Raw genomic sequence first — 27,314 nt, 5'->3', positions numbered from 1 at the left:
AACCAATGGTGACGTGGAAACATGACCTTAACAACTAAAGAATGCCTTTATGGGGTGTTTGGTCTTAAAGTTGGGCAGCTTAGCCATTCTGAGACTACACTGCCTGAATTTTATCAGTTAAATTAAGTTTTTTCTTAAACTAAATGTTCCAGATACATAACAGATATTTCTGTGTTCTCTTCCTGATATTTGATCATGTATTCTGCTTTACTTCCAAATAGACATTGTGATGGTACTGACTGTGAAAAAAACTTTAGAAAGAAAACATTATTTTTTATTTAAAACTTTACCATTGCTATCACTATCCTAACCTGCATTACTATAATACATTTTCCATTTCCTGTATTTCTGAAAATGAAATAAATCGACTTACTCAGGATCTCACAGTGAATCAGTGGTTCCGTTTGTAATCTTTTGGTTTAACTGCCAGCCACCTTTACTGAATAGGCCAACTCAATTAAAACAGTTAGTGCTGACATTTTGGCATAGTGATTTGTGTTGCTGTCTCACTGTCTGAGTACGTATTCTCTTTTTGTATTAGAATTTCCTCTGTCCACTCTGAATTCTCTATGTATCCCAAAGATGGGCAGAACAGTTAGGTGATGGGTAAATTAACCTTTTATGAATATGAGAAGTTGTATCCTTCTGTCTTGCAATAAACTTGTCCCATATTCTGTCAGGATTGGCGTTGACCATGTATTACAGTACACCAAGTAATTTCAGCAACTGGATAAAGGGATAGATTAAATTAATAAGGGGCAGAGCATCTTCTTCTCTTCTTTTTATGTTTAAGATCATTTCATTGTTCTGCTCTGCATGGAAAACACAAAAAAAAAAAGCTTTAAGTGCCTGTAATAGGATGACAGCCTGGCGGCATCACGTGAGGTGGAGCTGTCTCTTTTTTTAACATAGTAGCTGATCTGAAGTATAAAAAGGTGCCCTTGTTTCTAAAAAGTAGGCCAGCATGACCTACAAGATGAAGGGCTTCTTCTAACAAATATTCTGCCGTGTCTCCTTCAGAGCAGAGCTGCAATTTGTCACGGCTGGCAAATCACTCGGCAGGCATTTTCAAAACGAGTTAAACCCTCTCTCCCTTGGGAAGGCCACTTTTTAGATCCTGGGGGACCAATTCCGCTGAGAGAGTTCTGTCACGCTGACCTACTTCTCAAAAGACCTTTGGCTTGGCTCTCTGTCCGCAACGGAAGGCAGATTGGTGGAAATATTGTTGTTAGGTTTTCTATTGGTACTTTAAACACCCGGTAGTATTAGAGGTTACACTGATTGGTAAAGACTTGTAACTTCAAAAAAAAAGGCAGCATGGCTGTGTAGTCTGTTTCTCTGAGATTATTGACAGTATGGTGAGCTGTGTTATTTGATGTTGACTCCAGTAGGTTATGTTCCATTGGGTATGCAGGGTGACATTTCACTTAACCACCTTCTAGCCCTTGCTGTTGATTTATTTTTATCTTACACTGTCCAGTTAAGATTCTGTCACAGCCTGTGAGGATGCAACTCCCTTCATAACAGTTTAATTTTGTATGCGCCCTGGGACAATATAGATTTTCTCTGTGGTGTCCTGCTGAATATAATTAACTGTGCCCTGTTAGTCTTCAGTCTTTGAAATAAAGATCCGAGAAATGGCACATATCTGCATTTTTTCAGGTACACATGAAGGGGTGTAGGACAATGTCAGCAGCAAATCAGTGATGTGCCTTTGGAGGATTTTGGCTGGCGTCTCTCCTCGAAGGTCTCTCAGGGAGTTGTATCGGGTACCACCTGTCTGTTTCTTTTAGAGTAGTTCACTTGCAGTCATCATTTTAAAAATGCCAAGAAGGGAAAGTATGGCAAAGTTTAAAAAACTGCGCTTTTTTGTGATTTTATTGAAGCATGCTGGCTGGGGAATAAAAAAGGTGTGTTTTGTCGGGCAATAGGAAGCAGAGCACAGTAGTCAGGTGTTTGTGAGAGCGCACCAGCGCCATCTTGTGAGCAGGTGAGTATATGTGCACAAGGTTAGCTCACTTGTTTCAACAAGTGCAGTATGCGAGAGAGCGGAATGGGTGACCAAGTCCCTTTGGAACTAATAGTGGGAGAAGCTTGTAAAGGCCGGGTGAGAATTTAGTAGGGATCAGTTGAAGCTGAGAGAATCTGAAGTTGGTCATGTAAGCTACTTGAGATGGGCTGGAATTCTGTTGAAACCGAAAGCTTAGTGACCCTCTGATCTTTAAGAGGGATGGCAAAACAAAACTAAAGGCTTAATTAAGAGAAAACGTGACTGAATGTGCTCATATGTGAAGTGTGATTTAAACTTTTTTCAGAAATTTAATTGTGCATTTTTTAGGCATGTTTCACCAATTTTTTATTTTCACATTTTTGGAACGTGCACTTTTTGAACTATTTTCATCTCTTTATTGAAGTAATCATTGAACAATAAATTGCACCTTTTTTTCAAGTTGCACCTCTATCAAGGTCTTAGGGTCTACCAGATTTACAGGTTAAGGATCCGAGGGCCTGACATAGCCCCATCAGTCTTTTCACTCTGTAGTGTGATTCATGAAGGATATTTTGCATATTGCGTATATTTTTCAAGCATTATTTATTTTAAAAGGCTGACCGTGAATAAAAATGTAGTTTGTTTGTGTTATACTGTATGATCATGATTGTAGTTGAGCTTATTTGTGATTCCAATATATGGAATGAGTTAACAACATAAAAAGTAAATGCATTTCATTCCAACCAAAACCCTAAAAAGTTTCAGGATACAAAAGAAGGCTATAAGCACATCTGTAGCCATTTAAGATAAGTTTGACCCAGAAAATTGATGTTAATACTCTTACAAGAGTAGATGTGCCCAATTAAGTCTCTTAATTGATATTTTCAACTTGCTGCCTTAGAGAGCTTCTACAAATTAACTTCATTAACTAAGGCAAAGAGCACATTTCAAAGATTATGATGGACAAATAAGTGGATTTCCAAGAGTAAATAGCAAAAGAAATACTGTAGAGGAGAGATAAAAAAAGACCTGTCCTCTGCTTCAAAGCTCAATGATGAATTTCTCCACTGACATTAGAACAGCCAGCTGATGGGTGGAATATTCTGTTAGAAAAACACTTATATCTGCAGCAGAAGGAAACATGAAAGCGATGCTCCTACGCAGGGCTCCTGTGGCACTAATGTGGGTGGCTGCACCTTTCTACAAAATTTAGCACTATGCATTATTCAGTAGTTTTCATAATAGTAAGTTTGTTTATAAGCTGGAAAGAAACATATTTTTCTTTACATACTTTATAGCATATTTAAATTTGAGCACTTTCAAAGAACTTGGCAATACAGTTTAAAATGTAGAGATACATAGGACAACCGTGGAGCCAGTCAAATTGTATCTCCATTGGCAAAGTAACGTTTTGAAATCTTGTTTGTTGGAACAAATAATCATCCCTATACTGTACAGTAAAAAAAAAAAGAGGATACGAATGAAAGAAGTAGTTTTATTTTATTTCTCAGTATTTCTCATTGAGGCACCAAGTTATTCAGATGTGCTCATCGAGACACCAATTTAGAGCTGTTTAAGATGCAAAGTAAATATGACAGTTAGCTCTGCCATTTTTATAGTCTGTACTTATGTGCTGACCAAGCTTATGTGTGTCAAAAATAAAATATTTGTTCATGTATTTTGTGAACCTAGCTTTTCCAATGCAGGGTCAAATAGACACAAAATCTTTCCCAGAAGCACCCTATGCAAGGCAGAAAACAATCCTGTATGGTATTACAGTCCGTCATACGCACAGTTTATTGTCACCATAGGTCTTCTATGGCACACTAGGCTTGCCCTCATATATCTTTTTCACTGTTTTAACCTGCATTGGCTGGGCCCTTCCAGTCACAAAAGAATCTCTGTCTACATCCTACCAAAGAAGTGAGCATTATGGTTGTTTTATGGTTGTAAGGAATCCATCAGCCTCTATTTTAATTTGTTTTATTTAAGAGATAAAACACATAGTACTCCACACATTTCTGTTAAAGATACACTCACTAACTCAATCAATCAAACTAACTTCTTTGCATACACAGAACCTTACCCACTTCAGAGAGCTATAGGTCAAAATGGCCTCATATACGTATTAAAAGTGCAGCACATGTCAACTAAAGATCATACAAACTATACAGGTATTTCGATAACATTAACAAAATCTTATCACATTCTAAAAAAATCCTGAACTGTTGTTCCTCAGAGAGAGAATTAAATTTTTCCAATTGAAGATGATATACCAAATAACTTTCTATTTTGGTTATGAGAGGTGAATTTTGGTACTTCCAGTAATGCAAGATGAGCCTTCATGCAAACAGTGGAGTACAGGACACCCCAATAGATATTCCCTTTGGTAGCATAATCCCTTGCGGTTTTTACTCTAGATATTGCAATTAAGGGGGTAGGAGTCATGTTATGACTGAGACAACCTAAAAGACTGCAAAAATATAAAGCAAAAAAGTCTCACTGTAGAGCAGTCGCAAAATGTATGACCCAGTGTACCAGGTTACAGCATACAAAATTTGCGTGTTGTTGATGATACATTCTAGACAATTTCAAATGATATACAGTGCCTATAAAAAGTATTCACTCCTGTATGGAAATGTTAATTTATTGTGCTTTATTAAAAGCATTTATAGAAAACATTTTAAGATGGAGAAGCTTTTATCTGTGGCACCTCTGCAAGAGAACCGCCTCTTTCAACCTTCACAAACATATGCAGTTTTTAATATCTGGAAAAAATTTGGGATTAACCTGCTTAGAGATCTTTATATAGACAACATCTTTGCATCCTATGAACAATTACATTCCAAATTTAACATTCCAGCTACAAATTTCTTTCACTTTCTTCAAATTAGGAACTTTGTTAAACAGAACCTTCCCGATTTTCATCCATACTGGAAAAAATATTGCTCAATTTCAAGGACTCTGCAATATATAAAATTATTTTACAATCCCTCCCTTTCAAAGATCCAAGAGGACACTGGGAAAAAGATCTCTCAATTAATATATCAGAAAAGGAGTGGAAAGTAGCAATGCAGAGAATTCACTCGAGCTCCATATGTGCAAAGCATACAATTATACAACTCAAAATTATATATCAAGCACATCTGTCTCACTTAAAACTCTCCAAAATGTTTCCAGGGCATGATCCAACCTGCGAACGTTGCAATTAAGTCCCAGCCTCACTAGGTCACATGTTCTGGGCCTGCACCAAATTAACATCATTCTGGACCAAAATTTTTAATTACCTTTCAGACAGCCTTGGACTCACAATCCCTCCTAACCCATTAACAGCTGTGTTTGGGGTTCTTCCAGATGGGTTTAAAGTGGAGAAAGACAAACAAATTGTGATTGCATTCACTACACTGTTGGCACGCAGACTTATTCTGATAAACTGGAAGAACCCAAACTCTCCTCTTTTAAGTCAGTGGGAAACCAATGTGTTATACTATTTGAAATTGGAAAAAACGAAATACTCAGTTAGAGGATCTGTACAGATTTTTTTTCAAAACATGGCAGGATCTAATCAGTAATATTTTAAAATAAGCTCTTAAAGCACAGAGGAAGCAATTATTTCTGAATTTCTTTTTCTTCTCCATTCATCTTTATTGGCTTATCAAACTTATCAATTTAGGTATGTTTACAAGTCTTAAATTTTACTCCATTGGCCTTGCTCTCTCTCTCAGGGGTGGGGGTCAACTTGTTCTCAATCCTACTTTTTGTAAAAATTGATTGATTTGTATGGAATGATTTCAATAAAATTAATACAATTTAAAAAAAAAAAGCATTTACTTCTTATATAATACGCTGCTGTGGCTGTCCGTTTGTCTGTCCAGGATTTTAAATCACCTGTAGCTTGCAAACCGTTGACCTGAAATATTCTACATGTATACTACATGATACCTACTATCCACTTTCAGGGTGATGGTTGACCTCCAAAGTTATTTCTCTTTTATTTTTATTTTATTTTATTTTATTTTATTGTAGAATCAACTCTCGGCAGCGGCCAGCAGGGCGCCATTCTCATTCCCTACCACCATCGCCGTCATTTCCCGTACCTCTGCATATCTTAAATCAATCTTGAGGCAGACTGAAGACTTAAATGGCAGCTTAAGTGATAAATTAAAGAAAACACACTAAGTAATTGCAGCATAAACACTGACTTAATCAGTTTTAACACGAAAAGATGCCGACGAAAGAAGAGAAGAAGCAGGCTGCTAGGGTGGAGTAAAGAAGAGCTGCTTAGGAAGCAGCAAGCGCATCAACCTCTGAGCAAATGAATGCTAAACATACAGAGAAAGAGTATGAAAACTATGAATGCTCATGTCAAGTGTATTCACTTCACGTTATCGTGCAGTGTGCCATTACTGGTAGACAATATTTCATGATGTTAAATTGTACATTTCTCTTTTTACTTGATCTTTTGACCTCTGTAAAAGCAGCAAGTGTTGAACATTCAGTGTAAATATTAGCAGACAGAAGGCAGAGAAGTTAAACTAGCAAAAATTGAACTTTCTAATGTGAAGGGGTGTACTGGTAAGATGAAAGGCCAAAGCATGGAATAGTAAAATGGTCACTTTTCAGAACATTACACATGCATAAAAATGAAGTCCTTGATCCATTGGATATCTTCTTGCCTGCTCATCTTATGAACTTGTGCTGATATGATCTGTGAAAATGACATTGAATAGAGACAGGCTAGGGATGTTTATCTTGGCTTTAACAAGCTTTAAAAAGTCAGCAGTTTCAAGTGAAAAAAGGAGAGCCAGGAATGAGGAGAAAAGAAAGAACACAAGATCCATGATGTGAGATATAGCAATGTAACCTTAAGAGTTTCGATTACAGCTCCTGAAGTATTGAGGTTGTATGCTGTTATGTCCATTTGCTTTTGGCTTCTGCTTTTGACACATTGAAGCATATTAATTTAAACACTATATGCTTTCCCACCGCACCAGACTTTTCACAGGAACCAAAGACTTTTTACTAAGTCAGTAACCTTTGTAGTATTCACACCATAGAAACTCTGTTTGCGGTTCCTAATCCTTTTTTTAGCTTCTACTCTAGGGTGTGTTCATTTCATTCAATCAGAAACTATCAAGGATGGAGCTCGGGCAATGAATTTTGCTGATTGGTTGACCACAAGCTCTGGCCCTGACTTATAAATCTTTTAGTAGCTTGGACTTTGAAGAGTTATTGGTGAAGGTGGAGTGCTGTAACTTTCACTGCATTACTCTTCATAGCTGCTTCCCTGGTGTGTTGTGTGATGCACCGCAATGAAGCAATAATCTCACCCAAGAAGTCATGAGCATACCCAATGAACTCTCAATTGTGTCACACTTTGCACTGCATCGCTCTTCATAGCCACCTCCCTGGTGTGCTGCCTACATCATACAGGAGCTCATTGGCTCCTGAAAATAAAGTTCTCGTGCTGGAAAAACACCTTATAATGACTGAATAAAAATTTACACTGGCCCCCTGTTTGATTTATTGCTCTGTCTTGCCATATGGGGTGTATAGAATAGGAGGAAATGTCTATAATTGGGAATGTGGGAGTCATTTCTAGGCAAATTTGGTTCATAGTACTAGCTACAAATGTACTATTGCTGTGGACTGTGTCTCCTACCTGGCCAGGTGAATGAGAGTACAAGGAAAAGAGAACAAGAACTGGGGTGGAGGAAATATATGTGGGTCTACGTAATAATGAGTCTTGGCATGGGAATAAAAGAATCTATGTTTTAGCATAGGGTCGCCCCAAAACCCTTCCACAATTAAACAACCCCCTGGATGTTTTCACATTTTATTTTTATAAAACATTGAATCACAGTGGTTTTTTTGACACTGATCAACAGAAAAAGCCTTTTTAAAATCAAAGTGAACGCAAGAAGATTTCTGCAAAATGATCTAATTGAATTAAAAATATAAAACACACAATAACCCATTGCCTAAGTATTCACCTTATGTATCTAAATCATTACTGGTGCAGCCAATTGGTTTTAGGAGTCACATAGTTAGCTCAATGGAGATCACCAGTCTGTAGTAAAGGAGTTTCCATTGATACGAGTATAAATAAAAGGTCCAGCTTGTGGTAGTCAGTATCATAGCATAACCTACACAATGAAGACAAAAGAAGAATCCAAACAACTAAATAAAAAGGTGGTTAAAAATTACAAGTCGGGGATGAAGGCAAGAAAATATGCAAGTTGCTGTATATCTCATGGAGTTCAGATAAATAAATCATTAAGAAATGAAAAGAGTATGGAATAACTGTAATCTCTAGAAGCAGGTCTTGGAAGGCTTGTGAGGGTAGAAGGTAAAATGAATTCAGACAAATATATAAATGTTCCTGGAAGAAAACCTGATGCAGTGTGCAAGAAACCTACACCCTGGGAGAAGATTTTTTTTCCCAACAAGAGAACATCCCCTAGCATAAAGCCAAAGCTACACATGAACGACTAAAATAAAATGTTAAGTTTCAACCATCTGTAAGTCCTACACGAACATTTTTGGTTTTGGCATTTTAGCGACTTCAGATAGCAGGACAATGAAATGAGCAGAAAATCTTGTTTCATTGCACATTTCAATGATGCATCAGTCACATTCTGAAGTCCGTCCATCCATCCATTTTTTAAACTCGGTGTTAAAACCTGAAACAAAACAGGAATCACATGGTTTCTTTGTGTGTTTTGATTCAGCACACAGGTCCAAGAGGATGACACTGGGAAGTCTAATTTCACTTATAAGTCAGTTATCATTACGAGAAAAGACACAAACACCATTGCCAATATTTAAATGACAGAAAAATGTTGTTTTTAAGTTTGTTTTTCTATGCATTTCAATTGTGGCAAAGTAAGCACTTTCTTATTTTAAGAAGTTAGAAAATGAATGCATAGTGTAACATTTGGGTGTAACTTAGTTAACTGATTTTCACTGGCAGTCAGAAGGTTGCTGGTTCGAATCCCATAAATGCCAAAAGTGACTCTACTTCGATGGGCCCTTGAGCAAGACCCTTAACCTGCAATTGCTCCATCCTGAGAATGACGTTAATCTGCATCCTGCCCTGCATTTAGGCCCTCCAACCTGTAGGAAAACACCTGAGGGTTGGTAGAAGAACTGGCACTCCAGTCACCAGTCACCATCTGAACTAGTGTGGTGCTGAGGTGTCACCCGTTGCATGGCTGCACTCGGGTCCTAATCTGGGATCCTGAGTTGATTTGTCATGTGGTAGGTGAGGCAATGTGCTGTATAAGCGCGTGCTCCTAACCTCTTTCTCATTGTTACTGGAGGGAGGTGATGGGGAGTGACTAAAGCACATGCACATGACTTTAAGTTAATTTTGAGATTTAAAAAGTTATTTGGCATGAGACCTGGCAGACGTACAATTTTATAAATCTGATTTTTTTTTTTTTAATGTACACCATTTTTGCTTTTATAGCTTGTGCAAAATTTTAGTATGGAAGCCTCATGTATAAAATTAGTGAGGATTTGTGGTTGGACTTGAAAAAGGCTGTTCACTCATGATCCCTATGCAACCTGACAGAGTTTGAATACTTTTGCAAAGAAGATTGTTGTATAATAATAAAATGTGAAACTTCCAAGTGCTGAATACTTTTCATAGGGACTGTATTTGAGCCCAATATGCAATTTTTAGTTAAATTATAGTAGTAGCAGTAGTAGCAGAAGTGTTACATGTGCATAGTGTAATGTAATTCCTACTTGCAATTTCAACCAAAATGTATCATGTTGCTACTCTCCAGTGACATCATAATCAAGAATATATTAAAATAGTAATTTTATTGAAACACAAATCAGATTACCAGTTGTACTCCTGTTTCTAGGCATCCCTTGCCTGAAATTTTGTGGGGAAGAAAGCAGTTATACTTATATCTGGCAGTTGAAGCAACATCATTCAAACTTGTACAGAATGTACTCTTTAAACAGGCCTTATTCCATATTATTTCTTTCAGGGGTCTGTTAGAAGTGGACTAATGTATTTGTTTCTAATAAATTGCTGTGTTCTGTGAAAACTATCCTGAAGAACATACCACCATTTCTCTGTGATACATACTGATGTAAATATGTGTAGTTTATAGTATTTATGAATTGTTAGTATGCTTTGCATAAATTGAAGAGGAACAGATTTTCTGAATAACTGAGCTCCATTCCTTTTCTGAAATTCTAATAAGGTTCATTTTCCCACCAATCCATGAGACTGTCTAAGGGTAAAATCTTATTTGTTTCTAAACACCTAGGAATGATAAATGTTTTTTCATCAAAAGCGGCCAGTGTTTCTTCAAGAATAGACATTGGTGGAAGGTGAGGAAAATTATGAATAAACTTTTTTAAAATAATGTCTAACTCGCATATAGGAAAAATAGTGTATTGCTGGGAAAACAGTGGAAAAGATGCATAAATATCTTTATAAAGATCACTAAAGGATTCTGTACCTAACCACTTTCATAAGATAGAAACTAAATAAGTTACAGAAGGTTGGGATGCATGGTTATTATATACAAGTGCAGCTGGTCAAAGCATTCCTGCCTTAAATATGTTTTACTGTGGTACATAATCTGATGTGACTGGTGGATAATGGGATTACTCATATATTGATGGTATTGATAATTAACAGGAAGGCATAGCAAGGTATACACTGAGGATTTTGAGCACAGTTTCATTTCTATGTAAAGCAATTAGGGCTTCACTGACCTTTGTCCCCTTCCAAAGTCTCTATATACATATGTGTGTATGTATGACTGCAGCCCAGTAATACAACATTCTGTTTTAGGTCTGTGTTTAGCAGGCTTTGAACTGAGAATTTTTTCTTCCAGGTGCTTCCAGGTGTTCTAGAGTAGATCTTTCAGGTTAACATTAATGCTGCTGATAAAGAAAAGCACAGATAAGAATTTTAGGTGATCTAAGTGGTGAAAATGTTCATGAGGACAGTGGAAATTAAAGGGAAGTGTATTTAGGACTGGAGGCAAGGAGCACTTCTGTACACAAAGTGCAAAGAGTTGTGAAAATCTTGAACAGACATGCAGTTGAAGCAGAAAACTTGATGACCTATAAGAAGATTCTGCATAGCTTGGCTATTAGCTAAGCAAACCAGCTTGAAGGACTGAATGGTCTCCTGAATGGTCTCCTCTCGTTTGTAAAATTTCTCATGATATTATGCACTTCTTTTAATTTTGTCTTGCAGCACAGAATAATATACTAGTTGCATCTTTCAGTATACACTGGTGTAAGAAACCAAACAGCATGCATAAATACTATATGTTATCCATTTATTGTAAAAAGAACAACAGTTTGGATCTGTAGCTGCCAAAGTTAAGAATGAGAAATATTACAAAATGTTCCATTGAACTTTAAATGGGATAGAAAGGGGTTTTGCATTCAAACAACATATCTAAGTGGCCTTACATGAGATTTGCCTTAGAGGATGAATATTGGGAGAATATTAGCAGATTCATCCATCCATCCATTATCCAACCAGCTATATCCTAACTCCAGGGTCACGTGGGTCTGCTGGAGCCAATCCCAGCCAACACAGGGCGCAAGGCAGGAAACAAACCCCAGGCAGGGCGCCAGCCCACCACAGCATTAGCAGATTCAGTAATTTACAAAATAGCAAGATACAGTGTGAACATAGTCTGCTGCTGTCCCATTTGACATATTACTGTTGATATCTGCTTCCTGTAATTCTATTTTGAGTGCAGTTGTTTCAATTAAACAGATTAACCTTCACACTTGTTTAATTTTTTGGTATAACCACCCTCCTTGTTCTTCTATTTACAGTTTGTAGACCCGGCTTCTACAAATCCTTCTCTGGGAATGTGAAATGTGCCAAGTGTCCTCCACACAGTTACAGCCATGAAGAAGGAGCTGTGTATTGCAAGTGTGAAAAGAACTACTTCCGAGCACTGAAGGACCCGGCCTCCATGGCTTGCACAAGTAGGTACCCACTGCCCTTCCTTCTCCCAACTCCACCTACACCACTAATTTTTGCAAGGAATGGCAAAATTAAAGTGATTCATTAAAATAATAAGGAAAAAATAAGTGTGTTACTCACATTCAAGTCTGACCAGGTCAGCACATCTTAAGTTAAAGTTAAGAATGAAAATGTTTAACAAAGCTACTTGTACAACAGAATGCATTCTTGTTGTTTTTCTTTTTATACAATAAGATACATTAATGGTGGATCATTGTTTTTAGACAGAAAGTTGGCGGTATGATACGTGCATTGGTGTCTACAATAAATATATGCACCTTCTCTCAGTGGTCTGCTCCTCTTTACAATAAATGTAACTGCACTCAACAGGAGGACTGTAATTATGTCAGGCTAACAAAGCAGCAAACCTGGACAAATTGTGTAAGGAAATAGAAAGTGAGATTATCGGGAGTGTATTTGGCTTAAAAAACTGCTTGTTTTCTTCTGTTTCCACACCATTCTGATAAACTGGTATACTTGTATAAAGTCATACTACATTAAAAATGATGAGCTGGCAGAACATTTAATGTTCCAGTATTTTTCTGTTGTGCACTTATGATAATTTTTGAAAATAAACAAGAGTGTAGCAATTGATACAGAAACATCTAGTGTTTTTCTGGAAAATGTACAAAACGTAAAAGCCTTCTGTTCTTGGGTATCCTATGAATGCTCAGAATTCAGTACCTTTCAACTAACTTTAAGTTCTTTTTGAGTTCTGAAGTAGTAGCTTCATACTTATTTAATTTCTTGCGCTATAATTCCTCACATAAGTAAAAAGGCGCATCAGAACCAATAAAGTACCTGTGTTCTGAAATGGAAGGCTTTCTAAATATGTCACGGGTCTTTTAGAAGTCTGCTTAAAGTGAAGGGGTGCTGAAAAACTCTTATACTTAGGTTTGGGAGAGGATGTAGTGGCTGGAAACAGGCCACAGACCCTGCTGCAATTCTGACCTAACTATTGGATTTGCACTCTTGTTGGTGTTAATTGTTTAAGGAATCAGTGTTGGTCAAAGCCCATATGGAACCCTAGGGAAAATGTGTGCCCCTTTAGTTTCCAAAATGGTGCTCCTTGGTGTTCATAGCATAAATCAATCAATCAATCAACATTTATTTATATAGCACATATTCATACAAAAAAATGTAGCTCAAAGTGCTTTACAAAATGAATAGAAAAATAGAAGACACAATAAAAAATAAACATAAATAGAGGAGTGAAGTGGATAGGTGAGGAGTGCATGGCTCTTGAGTTACATAAACAGCACCCCTTAACTTTAACACATGTTGTCTAATGGATTGACTGGCTCTGGCTAGAACCCTCCCTACTTTCACCAATCCCTGCATTCACTAAAACCCATAAAAATCTGGTGCCATGCAGCTGCCTACGTATAAACTCCAGAGTAGACAGCCACATTAGGCAGCTTGCAAAGCAATTTCTGGTTTAACTAATCAGCAGCATGTCTAGGGGTTTGCATGTTAGGATAAATTGATTCTTGTGATCTCCTATCCTTCATCATTTTATTCTAGTATACATTTTTTTAAAATATAACTCTGTCCTCCAAAAACAATGATCAACAGCCTGTTCATTTAAACTTTTTATAATTTACATGATATTCTTCATAAATATTTTTCAGTGGCTTTATCCACCACTGCTCCCTAATTTTCCTCCACATATTTCTCATGTAGCAGAGGACAGAGGATATTTTTTGGGGTATCATATTTACCAAGCTTGGATAACCCTCTTGCTAGAATGTTCCTAGTTATTTTTATTTTCACTTTAGGAAAACCATCTTCAGTTATCATCATTAGGGATTAATTGATCATCTAGAACTAACATCAAAGTTTTTTATCTATTATCAGATGTGGTAGTCAGTGACAACATGAGACTGATCTGCTTATTTTATTATTTGTTTGTTTGTTTGTTTTCCTCAACACCTATTGCTGAATGCTGCCCTCTCTGGTAGTCACTAATGCTCCATATTGTCACTTTGTCCCTTTTCCTTTCTCACAAGGTTAGGGTGAAGGGTAGGTGCTAGTGGGGAGGTTGTAATTCTTTTATTTGCATATTTTCTAAAAACGTTTTTTGATTAGTTTAGTTTATATATTATTATAGTTTAAAAATGTATTGCAAAAAAAGATAAATGGATTATACATTAAGCATGATACTCTATTCAGGAAATGTTCAAGACTACTGTTGGGGTCTATATGTTCCCATATTTCCTCTGTAGTTTTTGTACAGAAGTTATTTTCACATGATGAAGATACCTGTCCTCTGTAAAAAAATAAAACTATACACCCATAAACCAGAAGGATTATATCTAACAACTAACATGCAAAAACTCTGAACATTTAGTTGTAACAGGATAAGGGGTGGTTTAGACCAGCCTCTTAGTCTTTGTGTCAGTGAGACTTTTACTTTGACAAGCAGGCTAGTAAGGGGATATGGCAAGTATTTCAGTTAGGGCTCAATGACAATATGATTTATTTTTCAGAAATTTCAGAAAACAGCACCTGCCTTTACTTAATAACCACCATGGTTTCATCACTCCTCTTTTCTTAGTGTAATTCAGAACAGCAAACGGAGTATACAATAATATCTTTAATGTCAGGCCCTGAAGGAATGGTAATGTGCTCCAGTCAGCCTGCGCACCTTTGCTGCCCTCCTCTTTTCTCTTCAGGCAGAGCAGGTCTCCATGACTGTGATGACCATCCAAAACTATATGGAGTGTAATTAATTCACCTAGGCTAAAGGAAATCAGCAGTCCAAGGAGGATAGAATGTTCATTTCCAGTGGGCACTCATTGAACATTAATCTTTTAACATAGTGTGCAACGTATTAGACAAGTTCAGTTATTCTGTCAGTTAGGCTGATGAATTGCTTTCATAATCAGAGTTATCATAAAGACAGATGCATATGAATGTGATGTTAAATCCATTAAATGCTCACCCTGTATACACATGCCTGAAAATCCTATGGTTAACAGATCATTTTTCATTAAACCCACATAGAACAAAAGTATGAGGCAAGTGGTAAATTCACATCCGTCCTACATTCCCCCAAACCAGAACCCCCCTTTTTCCAACCAACTACACAAATAAACTGAGAGTAATGCACAGTATTATCTCATCAAATGCCAATGCTCTAATTGTTAAGTCAAGTCAAGTTGGGGAGCATGCACTGGTACAGTGTGTTGCTGTACCCACCACACGACAAAACAGCTCAGGATCCTGGTTGGCAAACCCCAGGCAGACAGTCCCAGTCCAACCCTCCGGAAATGACCCTCTATCTGCTGCAGCCGGGTGTTACGTGGGTGACCCCTTGACCTGGTCCAGCCACTCAGGTACCCAACAATTAAGGATCCTACGAGCTGGATCACCCTCAGGGAAACGCATCACATGGCTGTAGTGCCATAACTGACGCTTCCTCACAATGCAGATAATGTGCCTCCTTCGGGACTCCATGAGCAACCACTCATTCGACACAAAGTCAAAGCAATGGTACCCAAGGATTTTCCGGAGAGACACAGCACCAAAGGAGTCCAGTCTTCATCTCAGGTTACTCGATAGCATCCATGTCTCACAACCATATAGCAAGACAGGAAGCACCAGGACTTATAAAGACTTGGACCTTCGTCCTTTTGCATAGATATCGGGAGCGCCACACACCCCTTTCCAGCGACCTCATGACCCCCCATGCTCTCCCAATCCGTCTACTGACTTCATAGGTAGAGTCACCAGAGACATGAATGTCACTGCCAAGGTAAATAAACCTCTCGACAAGGTCGATACTCTCTCCATAGACAGACACACTGCTAACGGCTGTGCCTAAGAGGTCATTAAAGGCCTGGATCTTGGTTTTCATCCATGACACTTGCAAGCCCAGACATTCAGACTCCTCTGCCCTATGCTTGAAAATACCTGGCTTTGGTGTTCACTATGGAAAGATACTTTATATAAAGGGCAGGTTATAATATATGTCATCTCTCCGTGTTCAAACATGTACAATATGGCACCAATTATACTTTTAAATTGTGATTTGTTGTTTTGGAGGAAAATTATAAACAATGAAGTATAGACACAACTACAGGCTTTTCAAATGGAACAAAGAAGAAAATTAAATTTATATAATCTAACTGATAAATATAGGAGTATTCAATTCTGAACCAAATAATAGAATGCAAGTTAAATCCAGTTGTTAGCTAAATTATTTATGATGTCTTGGTTGGGGTTTGGCAATAAGACAAATTGTGTTTTCATTTTTATTTTTATAAATAGCATTTTTATTTTCATTTCATTATTTACTCACCATTGCAGCCTCATCACTGCAGGTCTCAGCATGTAGCCCTACACTTTGTTTCATTATGATGGCTTACAATATAACATCGGATTGCTGTACTAGTAAAGGCTGTATGTGAAGCCACAATTATGTCTAGTTTATATACTTTCCTCATAAAATCCAATAACATTAGAATTATTATTATATGAATGAATGTCTTGGTCTTTATTTGTTCAAAAAAGTCTCTTGTGACAATAGAAAGCATATGTAATTAATAATAATGATAATAATAGGAACACAAGGCCCCTCAACACACAATGGTCACAAGGACCTCAAACAGGAATATTGTTGAGAAGTAGAAAGAGCACTTTGAGATACTCCCATATTGTATGCCAGAGGAGGTACTGCCAGAAACTTTGGGTTTGGGTCTATCTGTGTGGCTGTGGTCATTTTTATAATTAAAACATTTTGTGGTGGTAAAAGATAAATATAGATGAGAGCTGACAAGAAATACTGAAAGTGCTGGATATTGTGGTGCAAACTCATCTCTTCAATTTTATGTTGAAGGTAGAAATAATGTCTTAAAATTGGCAGTGTTGAGGTGTGACCCGACATTTGCGTGATAGACATATGAGCGCCGACAAAATAGCGCAGATTAAAACGCGGCGTCAAAATCGCGCCGACAAAATCTCGAAAGTTTCATTAAATATGAATTACTAGTTTAAAGCATATATAATAATGTTTACTTTAGAAGTCAATATTATGAGACGCAGCATGCCATCAGCACGGCACGCAGATAGTCCTTAAGATCACGCCCTGCATATGTAGAAAGAATTGCAGCAAGATGTCTTGATAGTTGAGCGTATTTAGACTTGCTGGTAGTTCCACTTTGTATACGACGCGTTATGCCAACCCTCGACTGAGTTATTTGTTCGCGGCATGCCATCAGCAGTTATAACAGTTATAACCTAGCACATAATGTGTACATAATGCGCTTGTCCACGTCCCACTCTCTTGGCCTCTCTCGCGATTTTGTCGGCGCGCATTTGTCGAAAACCAGTTAGCGGGTTTGTCGGCGCTTATTTGTCCGTCGCGGTTTTGTCGGCACTCATATGTCTTTCGTGCTTTTGTCAGTGAGCCGCATTGAGGTGGTGGTCTCCATCTTTGAGAATGTGGACAAGATTTTTTGTCCCAGTTACTAAGGAATCAGACTCCTTAGCCTCCCTTATGCCAGAGTACTGAAACACAGTTGAACCTTAGATTCAAGAGGAGCAATGTGGATTCTATCCTGGCTGTGAAACAGTGGAGTAACTCATTATTATGATTGAGGAATCATCAGAGACTGCCACTTCTGTCTACATCTGCTTACCACAATTAGAAAAATCATATGACTGCATACCTTGTGGTATATTGGAAAAGATTCCCTGGAGTACCATGGTTGTGGCTGCATACCACTCATCCTTAAAGGTGCAAGAGTTGTGTTTTCATAGACAGGCAATTAAAGCACAGCCTTAGTTTAGAGGGTATCCAGTTTGAGTAACCTATGGCAGGAGTCATCAAATAGATTTGATCAAGGGATAAATTTTCACAGAAAAAATATTCTCTGATCTGAGCCATATTAGTAGTTTATAATTAATGATGATCTGATCAATAGCTGATAAGGTTTTGCTTTCTTTCAGTTTAATGATTTTTGCATCAGTGTTTTCCATGATGTCAATCTTAAAAAAAAAAATTAATGCCTTATCTAGTGAGTCTTTTTATTTATTTGAGTGAAGTATTTTGGTCATTGTAGCGAAGGTCAAAAATAAGTTAACTGTAACAAATTTAACTTTAAGTTGACTGTGATATTTCCCAGTACTCATGGTACTCCAGAAACTTAATTTGTCTGTATCACCTGGAGTTTATCATTCTACCAGTATCAGAGACCAAAAGAATAAGTAATTTAAATAATGTAATGACCTTAATATGTACCATTAGGAACACACCTTGAAGGGTTTAGAAGATACCTAGAAGATATTGTCACTTTTTATATATAACTTGGGGACTCTGCCCCTGCTTGCTTCGCTCGCTAAACCCCATGCGGTCCCTATGTGCTAGTCATTTCCCATATATGCCGCTTGCGACGAATCATGCTTTGCTTTTGGATAAACACGAATATAAACTCTGTCTTTGATATCTCTTTCGAAATTATTATCTTTGACAATTCGTCGCATATTGGTTTATTATATATGCGAGCGTGATCTTTCAGATTCATATAGAAATCCAAGAACACTTCTTTGTCTGTGTTCTTCAGATAAATTTCATGTGAAGTGTGATGCTTTTGGGCCTATGGATTTGTATCCATTATTGGCTGTAGAATTTCTAATACATCCGATCGTTTAACTCTTTCAATTCAATGTTGCTTTGCTACTCTGTAATCATAAATATAAACCTGACCGAATTGTGGTTTTTTTTAGAAATTAAACTTGTTGCGGGGCGACAGATTCTCATAGCATATGGTTCCTGAATTGTGTAAATGTACATTTTGAGCATTGAATGATACGAAAGTGAACAGATTATTATAGATTCAGATATTTTACCTGTAGTGTTTGTGGATTTCACTTACACCAAATAACAAATCTTTTATTTCACGCGGATACGCCACTTCATTGGGAAGAAACACTACTTTTCCCTGATGGCAACATGTTAGACGATCTACAAGTCTCCAACTTAAACTTTAAAGCAGAACAATATCTACTGTACATACTTCTGTCATATCACCTATGTCCATATATATTCAATCTCTTTTCGTTTTTGAACCTCATTACGACATTCTACTTTGTCTTCTACTTTTTGTCTTTTATTTCCGCCCCTACTTGGACCTGTTAGGTTTTCAATTCCACTTGGTCCAGACTGATTATAACTTTCCTTATTTTCCGAATTTGTGCTTAGATTATTATCGTTCTTTTTTAATTCTTTTCTCTCCAACGTTTTTGGGCCTTTTTGACGCTCTACACCTTCTTTTTCGCTTAATCATTGACGGTTCATTTAGAAAGCATAAAATTATTTATGACATAAAATTATTATAAAAAATGAAAGGAAACAAATAGATTGTATGTCTTATATTAAAATGAGGAAAACATAAAAATTTGTAACAGCAGAGAGCACAGGAACTGTGTCTGACAATAGCATTCACACGAATGAGAGTTGAGTGGACCGTGGATGTGGTTAAATCTCTTGGCACAAGGTCTCATCTCGTGGGACTTGAAATTATCTCTCTGAAAAAGTCTTGTCTCATCCAAGGATTTTTTTATATAATAGAGAGATTCTGTCTGTCCTTTATGTAACCCAGTTGATCAAATGCAGGATTGTGGAAATTAAAGCCTGTTCTGGCTCTGCTGGAGATAGATAACTATTTTTTTGAGACAAACTGGGTGGTACCTGCAAAAGGCAAAAAAAAATATATACTGTATATAAAAAAATCAACAAAACCCAAATTAGAGACAATAATCAAAGTAAAAAAATCAGGCAAGACATAAATATCAATAGCAAAGTGTTTCTTCTTGTGTTTAAAGGATTTATCTGCAGATCAGTAAAGCCTGTTGCAATGCTGACCTTTTATTCCATCGTGCCGATGAACTCAAAGTCACAACCCTGGAGACCATGCACTTAGAAGTGTGGGATGCAACCCTAAGGAGGAATCCAATACAGAAAAGGCCATAAGACCCTAAAATTCAGCTCTGATCACGACTCTGATCTAGAAACTTTGAGTTCATTTCAGAAACTAGCCTAGATATGAAACACTTACACCAGGCAACTTTAGACTTTCAAGTTAACCTAATATTCATTTTGTTTTTGACATGAGAGTAAATCCAAGGTACCTAAAGAAAATGAAACATAAAGAGGCATAAGGGGAACTCAACACAACAATTTCTGCTGTAGGGCTTTTGAGCTGTGAGTGCAGTATGCTAACCCTGAGATAATCCTTCCCTTTCTGTATTTCTCAGCACGTTAGCATCTGAACATTTTTTTTATTAATATTCATTTTGACTGTTTGTGATGTCATGGGCATGTCATAGATTCAGTTCAATTCAATTTATCTTGCTAGTATTCTAGTTCCATTTATAAGCCTAGCCCCCGGGCACAATTAACCTCCTTAGTGTTACATTTTCTCTCAAAAAAACATGTAAAAAGAATTGCATTATTTTGTAGAAAAATTACATTTTTATTAAGTCTCATCTTTCTATCATAAAACGTGCAAAGCACTAAAAGTATAAAGTCAGAAGTGTAAAAGGTGTAATAGTGATACAAATAATAAGAAGAATGACTAATAAAAATTATTCATTATAATAATAATAATTCAATAATTCATTTCATAGTCATATGAAATGAATAATAATAATAGTAACTCTGTATATACTATGAAAATATGTCTTTTCTGTGGTATATCTTTGAATAGGAAAATTGGTTAGGTTTGCGGTCAGTTACCCGACACTGTTCAACATAATGGTTCATCTCAACAACAATTCTTTCAGTCTTTAAGGTAAGTAAGTGGATCTTGGCTGTCAATGTTCACTTTTATTTTTGGCTCCTCCACAAAATCTAAATGATGTAATGTTGGTTTATTTTGAAGCAGGGAAAACAGAAACCTAGATCCAAGTGTCACTTTTGGATTCATCAGAATCTCTTTGGTTTTCACTGTCTGTTGCAATTTCACTGCCTGGAGAGAAACTTCTGGAAGGCTACTCAAAACATTTGGCTCAAGTTATACAAAATAAAGACATTACTAAATATGAACAAATGTGAAATAGTACAAAACCAAATTAAAATTTAAATTCATCCCATCCATCCACCTTTATAACCAACATCCCTGCTGATCAGATGCCCCTCAACATTACTGCTTGTATCACTGTCAAGAGCATGCAACACCTAGACTGCTGAAAAATGTTTCTTATGAGATGCCATTATGTGGCTAGGAGAAAAAGAGTCTAAACCATTGTCCTGGACTGGACCTGACACTTATGTAAGACACACCTATGCCATTGCCTGAGTAATGCTGTTAACATTTTTACAGCCCGAGTAATCCTTGGGTCTAAAGCTTACACAAGACGCATCTAAAGAGTTGCCCGTGTTACACTCAGGACTAAAGCTTTTAGCACTGTTTTCAGAGCCCAAGTGAAACTCAGGTCTAATGCTAGGGAGGTTAAAAATACAGTATCCTTATAAACTAACAAAATAAAATACAACATAAGGCTCCGCCAGGGGACGTCCGGGCGATTATGGAACCCTGGATGGCAGCACTTCCACCAAACTTGGAAGTGCTGCCAGAAGGAATTCCAGGGATACCCAGAGTGCTTCCAGGTGTTCATGCGGCACTTCCACCACACCAGGAAGTGCCACCTTCGGAAGATCATCACAGAGCACCTGGAGCACATCCGGGTTGTTATAAAAAGAGGCTGCCTCCCTCCAGTAGATGAGCCGGAGTCGAGAGGAAGAAGACAGAGCTTGGGAGGAAAGGAGTAAAGGCGGCAGAAATATTGAGAGATTGAAGAGACTGGTTGATTTAGGCATTATGGTGCTGTTTAGTATATAAAATAATAAACGTGTGTGTTTATGGACATTTGGTGTCTGTCTGTCTGTGCCTGGGGGTCTGTCTTTCCACACAACCAATACCCTTGCTTTAATCAATAACATACATTTTTTATTTTATTACATTCTGGGTTATCCAATTTATTGCTGAAGTTTCTCCTTGTGTTTTCACTCCTCTCCTCAATTTGGCTTACCCATTAGAAGTTTTGTGTTCATCAGACATTATAACTGCAGTCTCTTCAGCATTATTTTGCTGGCATGAGATATCTTGTACCATTCTTCAATGTGACTTTCTTGGGAACTGACATACCCTTTCTAACTAGTTGTCCACAGACCTTTCTTCAGTATCCTCTGAGTCATTATGTCAGCAGGTTATTATAAAGCAGCATAAAGCAACACAAAACAGAAGAAAATGAATGTAAGGAAGGGAAGTGTTCCAGCAGGGGAGAAGAAGCTGTCTCTACTCATCAAAGGACACCCATGTACATTCTGTGTGTTTTTCCACTTTGTTTCAGTATGAAGAATGTTGTTGCATCCTCAAACAAAATTCAGATAATGAAATCAGAGGCATTCCAAGTGATCCACCATGAGTTATACTTAACATATCTCTGCTTTTTTGGTTGATTGTTTAGAATAAATTCCTACAATGAATGTATGAATGTTGAGCTGAAATAAATTGCAGTGTGAGTCTGCAATGGTGACAAAGCATTTGTGAATTGCTGTAGCAAATTTTGTACTGAGGATTTGTGGTGTTGTGTTCTATTCAGCATAGATAATTATTGGACCGTTGTTTAATGTAGAGGATATTTAGATAATTTTGAGAATTGCTATGAGGGGTAAGCTGTTATTCAGAGCAAAATGTTTCAGAATAAGGTGATGCTTTTCTTTTAGTTGAAATTTTCTTTTTCCGGGTGAAGATGATATATAAAGAACCATAGAAAGAGAACAGACATTTAGACATAATTATATTTTTTATTACAGTAGGTATGGTGCCTTGTAGCGCAGCATTTAAGTTGTTAGCAGTATTAAGCATGAATACATGGCTATGCCTGCCACAAATTTTATCTAGTAGATGTCAAATCTGATTTGTCCGATAGGTGTAACTGATGTAATTTTACAAAAGTGAAATACGAGGGGTGATGTATTTCTCAAGTTTAGCGTGAAATTGCATGATATTTGCTGGATTAATGATGTTATGTTGGGTTCTGAATTGCCAATTCAAAGGTCTTTTTTATGAATTGTAAAGAAATAAAGTAGTATTTTGTAGTGAGGGGATTCCCTAGATCCTCTTCAGCTGATTTTGGTATATTTGTCACTGTGGTGTTTGAGTGGGATACAGAAATAGGTTTTTAATCTGTACAGGATAGATTGGTGGAGGAGAAATAATACTCATTGTTTAATTTAAGGAATTGTATTTAGCCACTTCTATTTTGCTGAAATTAACTTGAGAAACTTGTTTTTTGTCTTGTTTCAAGTACAGTCTTCTGAGTTATTTTTTACTAGCCAACCCGCAGCGTAGCATACGCAGCATAATCACGCCGCTTTTTTAATGATTTTTAAGCACAAGGGAAAAAATGAACATTTGAAAAATCCATAATTTAATAAACCACCAAGAAAAGTAACATTGCAACAATACACGCTACGAACCAACATACAATTGCCCGTGACTGAAAACTGGAGGAGCGCCATCATGCCTTCTCCTCCCAGAGCGAGGGACGGGACTGGACGGCGCTCGTTAAGAACGCACTGCCACAAAGGGCAGGAACGTAATCAGTGCGAGCGTATAACCCGAACGTACTGGGAATTCCTCGTTTGTGGGGAACAATTGCAATCCCCGGTCTCCATCATGAATGGGTTTCAACGGCTTACACTCGCCTCTCGGCGCCGGGTAGACACACATTGATCCATTTAGTGTAGCGTGCGTGCAGTACCGGACATACATGGGCATCGTAGACCTGTTAATGCTCAATCTCACGTGGCTGAAAGCCACTTGTTCCTCTAAGAATTTGGACGCCGACCGCTCTTGGGTCGTGTAACTATTTAGCAGGTGGGAGTCTCGTTCGTTTTCGGAATTAACCAGTCAGCTCACTCCACAAACTAAGAACGGCCATGCACCACCACCGACAGAATCGAGAAAGAGCTATCAATCAGTCAATCCTCTCCGTGTCCGGGCCGGGTGAGGTTTCCTGTGTTGAGTCAAACTGAGCAAAAGGCTCCACACCTGGTGGTGCCCTTCCATCAATTCCTTTAAGTTTCAGCTTTGCAACTATACTCCCCCCTGAACCCAAAGACTTTGGTTACCTGGTTGGCTGCCCGGCGGGTCGTGGGAATGACACCACCGGATCGCCAGTCAGCATCGTTTATGGTCGGAACTACGACGTAGGTGACCGTCTTCGAACCTCCGACTTTTGTTCTTGATTAATGAAAAAATTCTTGGCAAATGCTTTTGCTTAGTGAATTGTTGGCAGGTGGGGCTCTCTCTTGCGTGTGTCTTGTTTGCAACGAACTTAGTGAATTCTTAGAGTTGCTGGGCGTGGCTCTGTGAGTTGTCGTCGTATCCCATGGCCTTAGCGTTGGCGGGCGTGGTTGCGTCTTGCCTGCCCATGGTCGGCTGCTTTAGTGAATTATGTATATAGATTGTAATAGATTTGTATGTGGCAGCTTGAAGAAAGGCCTTCTGTAACAAAGGTTGGATTGTATTCAATTATTGCACCTTTTGAGGAGGCAGATGAAATCTACATGTGTAAAATTATTTGTACCTGATCGTGAAATGTTTCAGTACATTTTTATATTTATATTAGGGTTGTCAAAGTTAATGCATGCGATTCATTTTCAAAGTTATATTTCCTTAATAGTGGTAATCCACGTCTTAATCTAAGCCAATAGTTTTCAAACTGGGTACCGCCAACCTGGAAAATTTTACATTATTAAAAAAATGCAATTCCAGTTGTATAGATTGTCTTTAAATTATCTAGATTTTAAATAAACATATAGGTAACCAGTGCTTGAAGTGGGCTGGTAGTCACTTGAAGCACTGGTTCCCTATATATTAATCAGTATGAATTGTATGTGTGGTATTACAACAATTGTTCCCATTCCAACAAGCTTGAGCTGTGTCTGAAATAGTTTCTATATATCAGCAAGGCCTCCATCTATTCCCAGATCTCCACCCCATTTTTTCTTGTTTGGTGCTGATGATAAGAAGGTTTCCCTTCATCATAATGCTGCATCACTTGAGAAGTTCTTCACTATGTATTTTCTTTATTTCTAGGACCACCCTCTGCTCCAAGGAATGTCATTTCCAACATCAATGAAACATCTGTCATTCTGGACTGGAGCTGGCCTTTGGACACAGGAGGCCGTAAGGATGTGACCTTCAGTGTGGTGTGCAAGAAGTGTGGTTCCAGCAACCGCCATTGTGAGCCATGCCGTGATGCTGTCCGCTTCTTGCCTCAGCAAATAGGACTATTCAACTCCACAGTCACCGTCACTGACCTTTTGGCTCATACCAACTATACGTTTGAGGTGGAGGCTTTCAATGGTGTTTCAGACTTGAGCTCTGGCCCTCGACTATTTGCTGCTGTCACCATCACCACCAATCAAGCCGGTAAGGGTGGGTCACCTCTTTAGTTCTTTTACTTCAAAATATCCAAACAAAAGACTTTTAGCAAAGAAATGGTTACAATAAAAAAATAGACACCTTTTACGTTAGCAGCAAACTAAATTGTGCCAGGTTGAGGTCAGTGACAAGAAAGTAAGTAGTCAGCAATCAGTAGTCAGTAAGTTAGATCTGTCAGTCTCTCTCACTTTCTTATGTGTAGCTGACTAATTATAAGAGCACACAGTCAAAAGTGATTTGGTTAATGATCTGGAAAGCAGCAAAAATGTTCTTATAGGTTCAGAAGAAATCAACTATAGCTTCTGTATCTTACAGATTGTATCTACCCAGTCATATACACCTAAGCAAACTCACTCACACTCCATGAATCTTTGCACTCTAGGGACACTGGAATGGAAAACAGAATTTCACAATGATCCACTATATTCATTTTTAGCATTTTAGTGAACTACAATAGGGGGAGTCAGCAGAATCGTCTGGAAAATGGCCTTTAAACTGGTGAATATTTTGATGATGATGTCTTGTACCAATTATAAAGACAATGACTTGACAACATGAATAGCCACCAACTGTTCTTGTCTCTTCATTTGAAGAGGCATGATAATTAAAAGTAGCAGGACTAGAAACTAGCTTGCAGTATCTACCTCAGCCCAACAGTGGTATATTTACATGGTAGAGATTTTGGCTAGGGTAGCTCTAATGCTAAAAACCATGTGGAATGGGTAGAGTTGACAGGATTTACTCCATAGACATACATTATGGGGAGAGACACAGTCAGGGCATTGTCTAGCCACTTACCTCAGCCTAAATGCATTACCACTACTCCGTAATGACTTGGATTCCAATCTCTCAAGTTTTACTGAGTACTCTGACCTCCTGTCTATAATAGCCTGACTTCTTAGCTTTGATGGAATGCAGGTCACCATGGTCTGAACTGTTGTCTTCAGCCCGACCCAGTCAGTACCTGTCTCTGATCTTTGAATCTTCTCTCTCTCTCCCTGTTTCTTACCCAATGCACTGACCTTCTCCCTCTGACCTGATACAGTGGCATCCAGACACTGATGACTCACTTGTGGCCTACAGTTGTAAGTCAAGAGGACATGGAGTGCTCTGACTCTCACGTGCTGGCACAAGTCACCTACTACTGATTGTTTTCTAGGCATGATGCTTCAGACAGCGCAGCTGTTACTTTCATCCTTTGCTGTCTATCCTAAGTGAGGGGTAGACACTTGGACGTCAGATAGTGCTGCATCTGTGTCTGATTGGGATCATCTTACCTTAATGTCTGGCTTCTTTTGTCTGTTTTGACTGCTTTATGGCTTGTTGTCAGGTGGATTTGATGGCTAAAGGGGTTAAGGTGATTTAATGGAGGCCATGGAAGAGATTGCTCACCACGGCATAACACCCGATTATCTTATCAGTGAACACGTACTTTCTTGCTTGTCTACATTGATTGATTGGCGATGTGCATTCCAGATGAGGGCTGTATGTATTCCTGACTTTGAAATGGCTTCCTTTTGGGCTGTTGAACAAAGCCTTCATTCTCTTCACAGAAGTCAAGAGGAAGCAAACCTAAGAACTAGTGAAGAGGACAGACACACAGATGCAAGTGACATACACAGTAATAAACAGAAATATCATAGACACATGGAAAAAGCAGTATGACTATTTTTGGGTGAAAACTGTCAAAGTTGCAGACTCTTCTCTCTAAGTGCAGACTCTCTATGTGGCTGGGCTCCAGCTTTTCTTAATTAACCTGTCAATCATTCAATATATAGTAAAATATCTATCATGTCAGTTTATGAAAAAACAAATATAGACCCCAAGTGCTACCAAGTGCTTT

At 38.0% G+C, this 27,314-nt stretch overlaps 1 protein-coding gene across 5 annotated transcripts in view; it reads left to right on the top strand.

Moving 5' to 3' along the window:
* The window catches only part of epha3 (eph receptor A3), a 205,817-nt gene that overhangs the window by 92,479 nt on the left and 86,024 nt on the right, over positions 1 to 27,314 (top strand). For 3 of the 5 annotated variants that reach the window (XM_039744971.1, XM_039744970.1, XM_039744974.1), the window contains exons 4-5: positions 11,819 to 11,974; positions 25,124 to 25,465. In XM_039744971.1, coding sequence (XP_039600905.1) covers positions 11,819 to 11,974; positions 25,124 to 25,465 — 498 coding nt within the window. The remainder of the gene's footprint in view (positions 1 to 11,818; positions 11,975 to 25,123; positions 25,466 to 27,314) is intronic. The other 2 variants (XM_039744973.1, XM_039744972.1) reach the window with 1 other exon arrangement.

Source organism: Polypterus senegalus, chromosome 2 (genome assembly GCF_016835505.1).
Source record: "Polypterus senegalus isolate Bchr_013 chromosome 2, ASM1683550v1, whole genome shotgun sequence".
NCBI classification, from domain to species: domain Eukaryota; kingdom Metazoa; phylum Chordata; class Cladistia; order Polypteriformes; family Polypteridae; genus Polypterus; species Polypterus senegalus.
The sequence above is the reverse complement of the archived record's forward strand: the minus strand, read 5'-3'. Positions and strand labels throughout refer to the sequence as shown.